Source organism: Pantherophis guttatus, chromosome 3 (genome assembly GCF_059756535.1).
Source record: "Pantherophis guttatus breed Tessera chromosome 3, ASM5975653v1, whole genome shotgun sequence".
NCBI lineage: Eukaryota > Metazoa > Chordata > Lepidosauria > Squamata > Colubridae > Pantherophis > Pantherophis guttatus.
The window spans coordinates 200,494,042-200,507,704 of NC_142065.1; the positions used below are offsets into that span (position 1 = coordinate 200,494,042).

Here is a 13,663-nt window from a genome sequence, read left to right on the forward strand (position 1 = left end):
CTGGAGTCCCTGCCAGGTTTGCTGGAAATATGGCGTTTGGTAGCATGACAATGAGGTGTTTTACAGCAATGGCTCTTTGGAAATTCAGCTTCCACTTAGAATTCAGAAGGCATAGAACTGATAAGAGTTAGGACTAAAATTCAAAAGTAATAAAGAATTTATATGTAGTCTCAGAATTTAGTTGCAGTTCCAGATAATTTAATCAGTTTGCACTTTTGTATACTTCTATCACCCAACATTTATAAACAAATTAAAAGGTAGCTTCCTTTGAATTTCGCTTACTTCTATCCAGACACATTTGTTTATTTTCTTTTGCAAATCTACGGAAGTGGGTTTTTTTCCCATTACTTTCTTTCTGGATTTTAAAAAATGTCTATGCCTGAAGTTACAAAGTTAAGTCAACAAAGCGAACACATCAGTGGTGAAATCCATTTTTTTTTACTCCCGGTTCTGTGGGTGTGGCTTGATGGGCGTGGTGTGGCTTGGCGGGCGTGGCTTGGACATGGCAGGGGAAGGCTACTGCAAAATCTCCATTCCCACCCCACTCCAGGGGAAGGCTACTGCAAAATCTCCATTCCCACCCCACTCTGAAGCCAGCCAGAGGTGGTATTTGCCAGTTCTCCAAACTACTCAAAATTTCCGCTACCGGTTCTCCAGAACCTGTCAGAACCTGCTGGATTTCACCCCTGGAACACATACCCATTAAAAAGCACAATTAAAAGTCACTTTAAATGATTATGAAATCTGGTAGCCCTTTGAGGATTCCAAGATTTTCTTAATCCCAGTTTATCATCAGTTTATGTTTTTAAAATGGTAAAATGGCCACAGACAACGTTAAGAAATATGGCCATGGGGTTAGATAATTGACTTTCCAGAAGGAACTGAAGGTGTCACTGAATCTGGCATTTGTAAGATCTCTTCTGTGTATTGGGCACAAAATGTTAGTATAAGTATTTGGCTGTTTCTTTATTTATTGGAATGTATTAACTGCTCAATTCCAATAAACTCTTGCGAACGGTCTCCCTGGTGTGTCTACAGTATAGGTTTTGGGAATAAAGTTAGGTCCTTTTGGGAATATCATGGGGTATCAAGGCATGTTAAAAAGGGATCAAGGCAGGGGTGAAATCCAGCAAGTTCTGACAGGTTCTGGAGAACCGGTAGCGGAAATTTTGAATAGTTCAGAGAACTGGCAAAAACCACCTCTGGCTAGCCCCAGAGTGGGGTGGGAATGGAGATTTTGCAATATCCTTCCCGGAAGAATGGGGTGGGAATGGAGATTTTGCAGTATCCTTTCCCTGGAGTGGGGTGGGAATGGAGATTTTGCAGTATCCTTCCCCTGCCATGCCCACCAAGCCACACTATGCCCACCAAGCCACGCCCACAGAACCGGAAGCCAACATGGAAGTCATCAACTGGTTGCTAGGAGCATCCAAAAGGTGCAAATTTAAGTCTTCAAAGAAGTCCTCACTTGATCAGAATCTGTTGAAGAGGCCAAGTCAAGTAGGACTTCTACAATCAAAAACAGCATTTTGAATTGTACTTGGAAGCTGATAGGAAGCCAGTAGAGAGCTTGAAAAAGAAAAGTCATGTGTTCATGTCAGCTCTTACCCAGGGGTGAAATGCTCCGGGTTTGGACCGGATTGCCCGATCTGGTAGCGATGGCGGTGGGTGGTTCAGAGAACTGGTAGCAAAAATCCCTGGCCCCCCCCATGCCCAGCTGAGCCATGCAATCATCAGAGGCTTTTTAAAATTATTTTTAAAAGCATTTTTTCTACAACTTCTTCGGCTGAAAAAATGCTTTTAAAAGTAAAAAAAAAGCCGCTGACGATCGCGCGGCTCAGCTGGGATCATCAGAGGCTTTTAAAAGCATTTTTTTACAACCTCTTCGGCCGAAGGGGTTGTAGAAAAAATGCTTTTAAAAGGCTCTGGTGATCCCAGCTGAGTTGCCTGATCGTCAGAGGCTTTTAAAAGCATTTTTTAAACAACTTCTTCAGCCAAAGAGGTTGTAGAAAAAACATTTTTAAAAGTTAAAAAAACCTCTGACGATCAGGCAACTCAGCTGGGATCGTCAGAGGCTTTTAAAAGCATTTTTTACAACCTCTTCGGCTGGTTGGTTTTAAAAGTTTTTTTTTAAAAAGTTGGCCACGCCCACCCAGTCACATTACCCCCCCAGCAAGCCACGCCCACAGAACCGGTAGTAACAAATTTTACATTTCACCACTGCTCTTACCCCATCAAGCATCCTGAGATACTTTGTTTTGATGCCAATTATCTGACCACTTTGTGGATCGCAAATTCCCATTTCATTTTTTTTCATTCTCCCTACATGCATCACAGATGGTTGAAAGGCCTTGAAGAGGATAAACAGGAGACAGATGTCCATTACAACTCCTTGACAGGAGAAGGGAATTTCAACTGGCGCTTTGTGTTTCCATTCCACTATCTCCCGCCTGAAAAACAGATGGTTGTCTGCAAGAGGGAGAACATATTTTCCTTGGAAAAGACAGAACGCAAAATGCCTCCAGTATTGGTCCTCCAAGTGTGGGACTTTGAACGACTGTCTTCTGATGACTTTCTGGGTAAGAAGGAATGGGGCACTGAATGGGCACAATAGTTACACGTCTCCTCCTCTCCAGCTTCCTCAAGGTTCTGGGTGATATCCAGGAGTGGGATTTTTCTCATGAAACCCCATATCCTCTTCAAAGCTCCATCCCTTCCACCTGCCAGCCATTTTTCCTTTGCTCAATAACTGGAAGGTACCATTGCTCTCACTTCCTTTTTGAGTTGAAGGAAATGTTCCTGTCTATACCGCTTCACAGTGCTTTACAGCCCTCTCTAAGCGGTTTACAGAGTCAGCATATGGCCCCCAACAATTTGGGTCCTCATTTGACCCACCTCGGAAGGATGGAAGGCTGACTCAACTTTAAGACGGTCAGGATCGAACTCCTGGGATTAGGCAGAGTCAGCCTGCAATACTGCAGTCTAACCACTGCACCGCCAGGGCTCCGTAAGAAGCTCCTTATCTGAGCAGATATTTTCCTGAGTGAATATGTCAATGAAGGTTCTCATCATCCAGACAGAGTTGTCTGGACTTTGAGTCCTGGCAACTGGACTTCTTTACAGAATAACAGAGTTGGAAGAGTCCTTGGAGGTCTTCTAGTCCAACCCCCTGTTCAGGCAGGAAACTCTATGCCAGTGATGGCGAACCTCTTAGAGACCGAGTGCCCAAACTGCAACCCTAAACCCACTTATTTATCGCAAAGTGCCAACATGGCAATTTAACCTGAATACTGAGGTTTTAGTTTAGTTTAGAAAAAACAACTCATACATTAACATCTTTCGTCTTAAAAGAAAAACACAATAACACAATGATACAAACAACTTTTTATTGAAAGGTAAAAGTTTGCATTTGGCATGCTTTTGAATTTGGGAAAGTTAAAAGAGTCAAAGCTTCTGGGTTATAGATGTGGTGTATGTAAGATAATGGAGCAAACCCTAGAGTTTTAGAGACAAGCTATGAACAGTTTTAATTCAGGCTTTGCAGATAACTTTTAGGACAGGCTTATGAGCAGGCAAGGAAAAACCAAGTTACTAATCAGGAGGGTATTTCGGCTAACCCAGGGGTCAGTAACCTGCGGCTCTGGAGCCACATGTGGCTCTTTCACCCCTCTGCTCCGGCTCCCTTTCACTCAAAATATGCGTCACAACTACCAATGTGTAACACCCGCTGGCACGCGATTTATTGAGCTTTTCAACCCCCGGTAGGCCAACCATGGATAAATCCAAGAAAAGAAAAGTTTCAGAAGAAAACAGAACGTTTAATTCACCTACATATGCTAGTTTTGTAGCCGCTCAAGAAATAGTCAGGCACAGGAAGGGTTTTGTGACTCCCGGTGTTTTCTTTTCTGTGGGAAACGGGTCCAAATGGCTCTTTCAGTGTTTAAGGTTGCAGACCCCTGGGTTAACCAATAACTCCTCCACACAACCCTAGAGTCTATACCATTCCAGACAAATGGTTGTTCAATCTCTTAAAAACTTCTAGAGTTGGAGCAGCTACAACTTCATTTTGGTTTCAAATGAGCTCTGGTGGCTCAGCAGACTAATTAACATCCACTTACATCTGCTGCCTGCAATTACTGCAAGTTCAAATCTCACCAGGCTCAAGGTTGACTCAGCCTTCCATCCTTTCTAAGGTAGGTAAATTGAGGACCCAGATTATGGGGGCAATAAGCTGACTTTGTATAAATATACAAAAGTATGAAGGCTATTGCTTAACGCATTGTAAGCTGCCCTGAGTCTCCGGAGAAGGGCGGCATATAAATCAATTTTTTTAAAAAAATATTTCCTGTTTATCCAAGTAGCTTTTTCAGTCTGAGCAAGTGGATTAGGGGGAGCCCATCTATGTCCTCTCGGGTGGACATTCCCAGAATGGTTTCATTTCTCACCGCATCTGAATAGGCTTCTCAAGTGAGTAAGCAGAGAGTTGCTAAGAGTCGTTGCTCCTAAATCCTTCTCTTATATGGGTTGTTAAGTGTGACCTTCCTGGTGAACCTGTGAAGTGGCCTTGATTTTCCTGGAGAACTGATGCAAGAGCAGCATACAAAATGGGGGACAGGCTGTGTCTGAGTCCTCCACCTTTACTGAGGAGTATATTTTCCATTTTGGCATAAATGGATTTTTTTCTCTCCTCTCTCAAACCATCTATCTTTCCTCTCCAAAATGTGAACATTATTGTGCTCAAAAGAAAGTCCTTTTTCTTTTCCCTTTAATTTTTCTTTTATTCCCAAGCCAAGGATGCCAAATAATGGTTAATTTATGTAAACAGTCAGGAAGAAGTTCAGTTTTTTTAAAAACATCTGGAAGAGTTCTTCAGTGCATACAATCCAGATTGCTACACAATGGATGGACAGCAAAACACGCAACGATTGAACTGTGATGCAAAATAGGTTGCCGCCTTTTAATGGGGTAGAATCAGTGGTGGGACTCAAACATTTTTACTACCGGTTCTGTGGACATGGCTTGGTGGGCATGGCACGGCTTGGTGGGCGTGGCTTGGTGGACTTGGCAGGGGAAGGATACTGTAAAATCTCCATTTCCTCCCGATCAGCTGGGACTTGGGAGGCAGAGAATAGATGGGGGTGGGGCCAGTCAGAGATGGCATTTACCAGTTCTCCCAATATTTAAAATTTCCGCTACCAGTTCTCCAGAACTGGTCAGAACCTGTTGAAACCCACCTCTAGATAGAATTCTTATCCATCCTTGTTATGTTCATATGAGGTGGTAGTCGCTTTCCCAGGTTTCCAATAGAAATCTGAGTCTCATCTGAACTTGGGACGTTCTCCAAGGAAGAAGAATGGAGAAGGTCATGCTAACTTATTTTTCAGATGACTTCTGTAAACGCATCATCCAAGCTTTTGCTTCTCCAATCACTATAACAACAATGATAGAAATATTAAATAGATTATACTCATCTGAAGTACTTGGAGCTTAGCCAAGAACTGAAAGTTGATATTGGGAAGTTATAGGGCCCATTAAAGTGTTTGATTAATGTAGAATTTTATTCTATGGTTCACAGGCTCTCTTGAAATGAACTTGAACTGCTTTCCACGTGCAGCCAAATCTGCCAAGCGTTGTGACATAAGCACGATAGCGGAAAAGGAAGAGAACAAAATCTCCATATTTCAGCAGAAGCGGATCAGAGGTTGGTGGCCTTTCACCAAAACTGGAGAACTTACGGTGCGTAAACAAACTAACAACAAAAAAAAAATCCATCAAGGTTCAAAGGATGGAAAGCATTTAATACATGATAAATCGAAGTGGTCTTGGACTCTTTTCAGGCTTTAGTCTTTTTTCTCCCCTTAATTTCTTTCTTTCTGTATCATCCCAGGTTCAGCATTACAAAAATTGCAATCCACTTATTTGCTGTGGATTAAGTTCCATATAGGCTAGTTATAGTGATGTCCTGGATTATGTATGTATTTATACAATAAAATAATGCAATGAAATGAAAAGACAGTTTTAACTGAAAGTATAATCTGTCATAAGGCATGTGTCAGGATTCCAAGTAATACACCCAGAGCAAACAGAACTCCAAGGCAAGAAGGTTCCTCAAAGAACAAGTTTATTGGATATATCATATTAGCACAGACTGGTGAAAACTGACTCTAAAGGTTCCCATGGTTTTTACCTAATTAAAAGTAAAAGTTTTCCCCCTTTCCCAAACAATCAGTCACATGGTCCAATGAAGGTGCTGTCTGGTTGCTTGGAAACTTCACTCCTCCCCTCTTCAGCCACCTGTGGGAATGTCCTTGGTTCTCAGGGGAAACCAAGGGAAAGTGAGCCTGAGTGGCGTAGGAGGCTAATGCCTCCTACTAAGGCAGCATTTAACATCCAGCTGCCTGCAATTACTGCGAGTTCAATTCTCACCAGGCTCAACTGGGTAACAACTCACTTGTCTTGGGCAACCTTTGAAAAAAAGAGTTAATTCAGAAAAAAGGTTAATGGGGTTAACCTGTATTAATTCAGCCATTGACGTTTTATGTAATGCTGGTTTCAGTGTTTTGATTGAGATTGTTCCTCCTCTACTCAGCACTGACTATATTTCAATTAGAAGAAAAGATTTATAGCAGATGACACAGCCATAATTAATCCAGGCACATTGTGCTTCTGAAGCACGGTGAGAGAAAATGTCACTCTCTAAGACATTTTTCCTATCTGAGTATACTGTAATTTCCTACCAGACTCAGTGCAAGCAGATATAATAGGTCCCATAGATGCTTTTTCAAAAGACAATTGGATTTAATTTTTCCTTGAAGACGTTTCGTTTCTCATCCAAGACGCTTCTTCAGTTCTGACTGAATGGTGGAGAATGGAAGGATTTATATTCCTTGCAGTCATCTGGTCATTAGTATTCTTTCTGAGAGTTCTTGAGGCCACTTGGAAGTTTATCTGTATCTTCAGGGTCACCTGAATAGTGCAAATGAATGTGGAATCTTCTTGGAACTGTAGAAAGGGTTGTGTTTAAACATGAGATAGGTGGTGTCATATTCCTCCCCCTCTGTTCAGAGAATGCTGTTCAATCTTAATGTAGATGATCTCTTTGACCCTTCTTTCAAACCAGTGGCCCTCCCTGTCCAGGATATGAATTTTGCTGTCTTCAAAAGGGTGACCTTTATCTTTCAAATGCAGATGGACTGCTGAATCTTGTCCTGATGGATTTGTTCTCCTGTGTTGCGCCACGCATTTGTGAAGTGGTTGTTTTGTTTCTCCAATGTACAGCTCTATATGTTTCTCACTGCATTGTCCTGCATATATCACATTACTCAATTTGTGTCTGGGTATTTTATCCGTGGGGTGGGACAAGCTTCTGCCTTAGTGCATTTTGGGGTTTAAAGTGTGCATGTAAATCATATTGGTTGAAAATCCACCTGAGCTTTTCAGATATTCCTGCAATGTATGGAATGAATCTCCATAAACATTCAGCTATAATAGGATATTGTGGTCAAGAATGTGTAGTTCTGCGCATCACCAGACTTCCAAGAGACTGGAACAGTTTGAACTGCTGGATATTAAAAATAGACCATTATCCCTTTATATCCGTGTTTCTCAACTTAACAACTTTAAGAGGTGTGGACTTCAATTCCCAGAATTCCGAGATTTGAAGATCACACCTCTTAAAGTTGCTAAATTAGTGAAATTCTGATGAAATATCAGAAGATGAACTATTGGAAGATATCAGAATTATCAGAAGAATCAGGAATTCGTCAGGTGACGAATCCTCAGATTGCTGGAAAGTGGAAATTCCAGTATTTTGCCTAAAAAGATAACATTTCGGATAGTAGAGCAGCCCCATTTCCCAAGAATCGATAATCCTATTTAATCTCCCTTTTAGCTTCTGAAATCTCATCATCAGAGTCATAAACCTAAAGCCACAATCACTTCCTTTTAATACCACTGAAACCAGATAAGCTACTAACCACATCCTTTTAATACCACAGTAAGCAGATAATGCATTTCGAAGAGTTTTGAGCACTGAGTGCATTGCAGAGATGATCATTTTGAAAGTTGCATGGACAGTGCAACAAATACATGTAGTCCTCAACTTACATCAATTCATTTAAGGACCATTTGAAGTTACAATGGCACTGAAAAAAGTGACTTATTTTTTTGTTTTTTCGCACTTACAACCCTTGCAACATCCCAATGGTCATGTGACCAAGATTCAGATGCTTGGCAACTGGCATGTATTTATGACGGTTGCGTTATCCCAGGGTCATGCGATCCCCTTTTGTGACCTTCTAACCAGCAAAGTCAATGGGGAAGCCAGATTCACTTAACAACCATGTTACTCGCTTAAGAACTGCAGTGATTCATTTACCAATTTTAGCAAGAAAGGTTGCAAAATGGAGCAAAACTCACTTCACAAAGTCTCACTTTTGAGTGACTCAAATGTTCAGCTGAATTGTGGTCGTAGGTTGAGGACTACCTGTATAAGAACTGGGAGGCTTGGAACGAATAGAATAGAATAGAATAGAATAGAATAGAATAGAATAGAATAGAATAGAATAGAATAGAATAGAATAGAATAGAATAGAATAGAATAGAATAGAATAGATGTGAAGTTTCCAAAAGATGCCCTAATTAATTCATGAGCCATGAGCCGAACTTCAAAAGATATACAGTCATTTATTAGGAGCACCATTTCGGCAATATTCGGATGCAGTTAGAACTAATCCCACGTAGATTTACGTTCCCCTATGACCCCGTCTCTCCCCTCCTCTCTGGCCATGTCATAAATCACATTCTCCAATTAACCACTTTGGTTGGCTGTGAAATCCAACACCCTCCTTCTGATTGCGGTCAGGAAGAATGTATGGAATGCACCTCAGTTAGGGAAATCAATCAACTCTATCAGTTCTCCTTCCCTCCTGCTCATGGCAACTTGAAAGCTTTGCAAGTTGACAATAGACTAGACTAGACTAGACTAGACTAGACTAGTTGGAAGGGACCTTGGAGGCCTTCTATCCAATCCCCTGCTCAAGCAGGAGACCCTATATCATTTATGGAGGGCTCAAACTGGATAGGGAAGGGGGCACAAAATACATGCCATCTCCTCTTGGCCTTAGAACATTGCTGGCAGATCTGAAGCAGAATCATACTGATGTTCTGATGAACATTAGGAATCTCTCTGTAGCAGGGGTATCAAACTGGAACCGGATCTGGCCCACGGGGTGCTTAGTTCTGTCCTGCCCTGGAAACATCAAAGGACCGGCCCATGGTGCCTCGGCCAGGCCCCCCACCCAAGCTCTGTTTTCACTGGTAGAGGGCTGCAGGAGACCGTGTACGATCCCCCTGAGCTCTGTTTTCACTGGCAGTGGGCTAGCAAAACAAGCAAACTAAAAACAAAACAAAAGGAGAAATGTTTCCCCTTTTGCATTTGAGCATCCAAGAAGTGACAGGAAAGGAGAAAGGGAAAGAGGAAAGGAAAAGGAAAAGATGGGAAGATGAGAAGAGAGTAAGGAAGGAAAAATAAGGAAAGAGGGGAAGGAAGAAGAAAGGAGAAGGAAAAAGGGAAGGAAGGAAGGAAAGGCATAGGATCTGGATATTTACGAGACTGCCTCCTGCATCTGATAGCCTCCCACCGGCCAGTACGCTCCCACAGAGAGGGTCTCCTCAGGGTGCCATCAGTTAGACAATGACGACTGGTGACCCCCAGGGGGAGAGCCTTCTCTGTAGGGGCACTTGCCCTCTGGAACGAGCTGCCCCCAGAGATTCGTCGGATTTCCGACCTCCGTACCTTCCGCCGCGCCCTTAAAATGCTATTATTCCATCAAGCAGGGCTGGCCTAAAATATTATTTTAATGGGTTACTGTATTTTAGACGATCGGCCAAATTATTTAATAATTTTAAATTGTTTTTAACTTTTGTATTGTTGGTTTTATCTTGGCTGTACACCGGCCTGAGTCCCTTTGGGAGAAGGGCGGTATAAAAAATTTAATAAACTGAAATGGAAACGGAAACAAAAGGAAAGGAAAGGAAAGGAAAGGAAAGGAAAGGAAAGGAAAGGAAAGGAAAGGAAAGGAAAGGAAGAAGATTATAATGAGAGGGAGGAGGGTCTGAGGGAAGTCCTGCCTTAGCACTTGGCCACCACAAGTGCCCCCAATACGAGTGATGTTGAGCTGGCCACGACCACCCCGGCCATGCCCACCCTGGCCCCCCGAGGTCAAACACAACCCTGATGTAGTCCTCAATGAAATCGAGTTTGAACCCCTGCTCTGTAGGATGAGGGAGCCTATTAAAGAGAAGATCCCTAATGTTCACCAGAACATCAGCTTTCCTTCAAACCTTTTGGCAACATACAGAGGTTGGGTATAGGAGGTTGGTACAGGTAGTCCTCAACTTAAACTTTTCATTCAGTGACTGTTTGACAGTAATGAAAAAAGTGACTTATGACCTTTTTTTCACACAACCATTGCAGCATCTCCATGGTCACGTGATCAAAATTCGGACATCTGGCAACTGGCATGTATTATCATGGTTGCAGTGGTGAAATCCAATTTTTTTTACTACCAGTTCTGTGGACGTGGCTTGGTGGGCGTGGCAGGGGAAGGATACTGCAAAATCCCCATTCCCTCCTCACTCCAGGGGAAGGATACTGCAAAATCCCCATTCCCTCCCCATTCCTGGGGGAAGGATATTGCAAAATCCCCATTCCCTCTCCTCTCCTGGGGGAAGGATACTGCAAAATCCCCATTCCCTCTCCTCTCCTGGGAGAAGGATACTGCAAAATCCCCATTCCCTCCTCACTCCAGGGGAAGGATACTGCAAAATCTCCATTCCCTCCCCATTCCTGGGGGAAGGATATTGCAAAATCCCCATTCCCTCTCCTCTCCTGGGGGAAGGATACTGCAAAATCCCCATTCCCTCCCCACTCCTGGGGGAAGGATATTGCACAATCTCCATTCCTACCCCACTCTGGGGCCAGCCAGAGGTGGTATTTGCCCATTCTCCAAACTGCTCAAAATTTCCGCTACCAGTTTTCCAGAACTTGTCAGAACCTGCCGGATTTCACCCCTGGTTGCAGTGTCCCAGGGTCATGTGATCCCCTTTTGTGACCTCCTGACAAGCAAAGTCAATGGGGAAGCTGGACTCACTTAACAACTGTGTTACTAACTTAATAACTGCAGTTATTCCCTCAACAACTGGGGCAAGGAAGGTCTGAAAACTCACTTAACGACTGTTAAGAACAGAATTTTTGGCCTTCAATTGTAATCGTTAGTCGCAAAAGCTGATCAAATGATCCTGGGACCCTGAAACCATCATAAATACATGCCAGTTTGCCAAATTTTGTCCAAATTTTGATCATGCGATCATGGGGATGCGGCAGTGAAAATGGTCATAAGTCATTTTTATCCATGCCGTTTTAATGTTGGTCACTAAACAAATCATTGTAAGTCAAGCACTACCTGTAGTGAGTAAAGCATTCTTTATGAAATCTTTAAATATTTTGAAGCAAAAGTTCATCTCCTTTTCAATCCAGGGCAAAGTGGAAGCTGAATTTCATTTAGTGACGGCCGAGGAGGCTGAAAAAAATCCAGTCGGCAAAGCTCGGAAGGAACCGGAACCTTTGGAAAAACCCAAGTAAGTGGCACAACTTATCCCAGGTTTATTATATCTGGGCAGGTGATAAAATGAACTTTTAGCTTTCTGTCCATCCTGAAGCCTGACATCCTCCAGGATTCTCTGTGACTGAGTGCTACCTTTTATAATACGTTTATCAGACACAAAATGCTAAATCAGCATAAACGAGAAACAAAGCCATTACTATGATTTATTATTTAATCTCCTCATCAGGACATTAGAAAGATGGCTGTTTTCCAAGAATGCTGACCATCTGCCTCACATTTAGATCCAGTTGTGCAACTATGGCTTGGAAAGACCCTAGGAAGCAGATTTGGGGGAACAGGTGGGCAAGTGAGAGAGAGAGCAATTACCAACAATTATTAATTTCCAATATACTGTATTTTTGGACTACGGGCCCGTTTTTCACAAAAACTGAGCTTGCAGAGGGTTTGAGAGGCCTTCAGAGTGCTCTTGGGGGCTGGGGAGGGCAAAAACGTGAAAAACCGGCCTGTTTTTGTGGAAAATGGGCCCGTTTTTGGCCTCCCAAACCCGACAGGCATCGCCTTTTGCCCTCCCCAGCCTCCTTGTTGATTGAAAGGTTGGCAGTTCAGCGGTTTGAATCCCTAGTGCCGCGTAACGGGGTGAGCTCCTGTTACTTGTCCCAGCTTCTGCCAACCTAGCAGTTCGAAAGCTCATAAAAAATGCAAGTAGAAAAAATAGGGACCACCTTTGGTGGGAAGGTAACAGCGTTCTGTGAGCCTTTGGCATTTAATCATGCCAGCCACATGACCATGGAGACGTCTTCGGACAGCGTTGGCTCTTCAACTTTGAAACGGAGATGAGCACCGCCCCCTAGAGTCGGGAATGACTAGCAGATATGTGCGAGGGGAACCTTTACCTTTACCTTATATAATAAATTGTCTATGGGGCCTGGCTTTTGGCATACCCTGTGTGTATGGGTGTTTAGTTTAGTGTTTGGTACACACACAAGCAAACAACTTTCAGTTAAAGAGTGAGATGTTGACTCATTTTTATACATATTCATGTTTCTAGCAGTATTACTAAGTTTTCTTTTCATTTCTTTCCCTTTCTAGCCGGCCCGACACATCCTTCTCCTGGTTTGTGAATCCTTTCAAGTGTTTGTATTATCTGATCTGGAGAAATTACAAGAAATATATCATTATTGGCCTAATCCTAATTATCTTAGTTATCTTCTTAGTACTCTTCATTTACACACTGCCTGGAGCCATCAGTCGTAGGATTGTTGTAGGAACTTAGAAAGAATCCCTCACCCATACAATTTATTAAAATCAAAGTAAATAAAAACTTTGCTTTTATTCATGCTCAGAACATCCTCTAACTCAGAGGTGCCCAACTTTGGCAACTTTAAGACTTGTGGACTTCAACTCCCAGAATTCCCCAGCCAACAAGATTGGACACCTGTGCTCTAATTCTTTATTTCAAGATATTTCAGATATATATATCTGATGCTGTAAGATGTTAGTGTCAAGGTAAACAAAGAACAGAATTGTACGTTTAAATTGAAGTATATTCCAGTTGTGTAGAAAAAAATTGTCAATAGCTAAAAGGGCACGTCAGCTTTGGATACTAAATATTTCTGTTTCAGATTAACAAACTAGATTTGTAAAGATCATAATGTTCAATAGTATAATTCTTTGGATGGTGGGTTTCTATTTTAAAAAAAAAAAGCATAATCCATCCAAATTGTGCAATTGTTTTTGTTCAAAAATTTCCCTAATTTATAAAGCTTTTATATACAATGACTCTATCGCAACTAGTTGTTAACGTAAGTTTTTACTGCAAATTTTAATGCAAATTTCCTTCATGCCATTTTCGTTATGTGTGGATTTTTTAAAATGTGAATGTCTCCGATGTAAAATTAATACAGCTTTATATGAATATAAGTATATTTATTTATTATTATTTATTTTATTATTCATATTTCTATGCCGCCCACTCTCCGAGGACTCTGTGCGGCTTACACCAAAGACAGTATACTAAATAGCATATTGCCCCCAAC

The 13,663-nt window shown here is 42.1% G+C and overlaps 1 protein-coding gene across 1 annotated transcript in view; it reads left to right on the top strand.

The window, feature by feature from the left end:
• FER1L6 (fer-1 like family member 6) overlaps positions 1-12,948 on the top strand; it is a 129,054-nt gene extending 116,106 nt beyond the window's left edge. The window contains exons 39-41 of the mRNA XM_087890886.1: positions 5,576-5,736; positions 11,540-11,640; positions 12,717-12,948. Coding sequence (XP_087747012.1) covers positions 5,576-5,736; positions 11,540-11,640; positions 12,717-12,900 — 446 coding nt within the window. The 3' untranslated portion in view covers positions 12,901-12,948. The remainder of the gene's footprint in view (positions 1-5,575; positions 5,737-11,539; positions 11,641-12,716) is intronic.
• Positions 12,949-13,663: the final 715 nt, after the last annotated feature.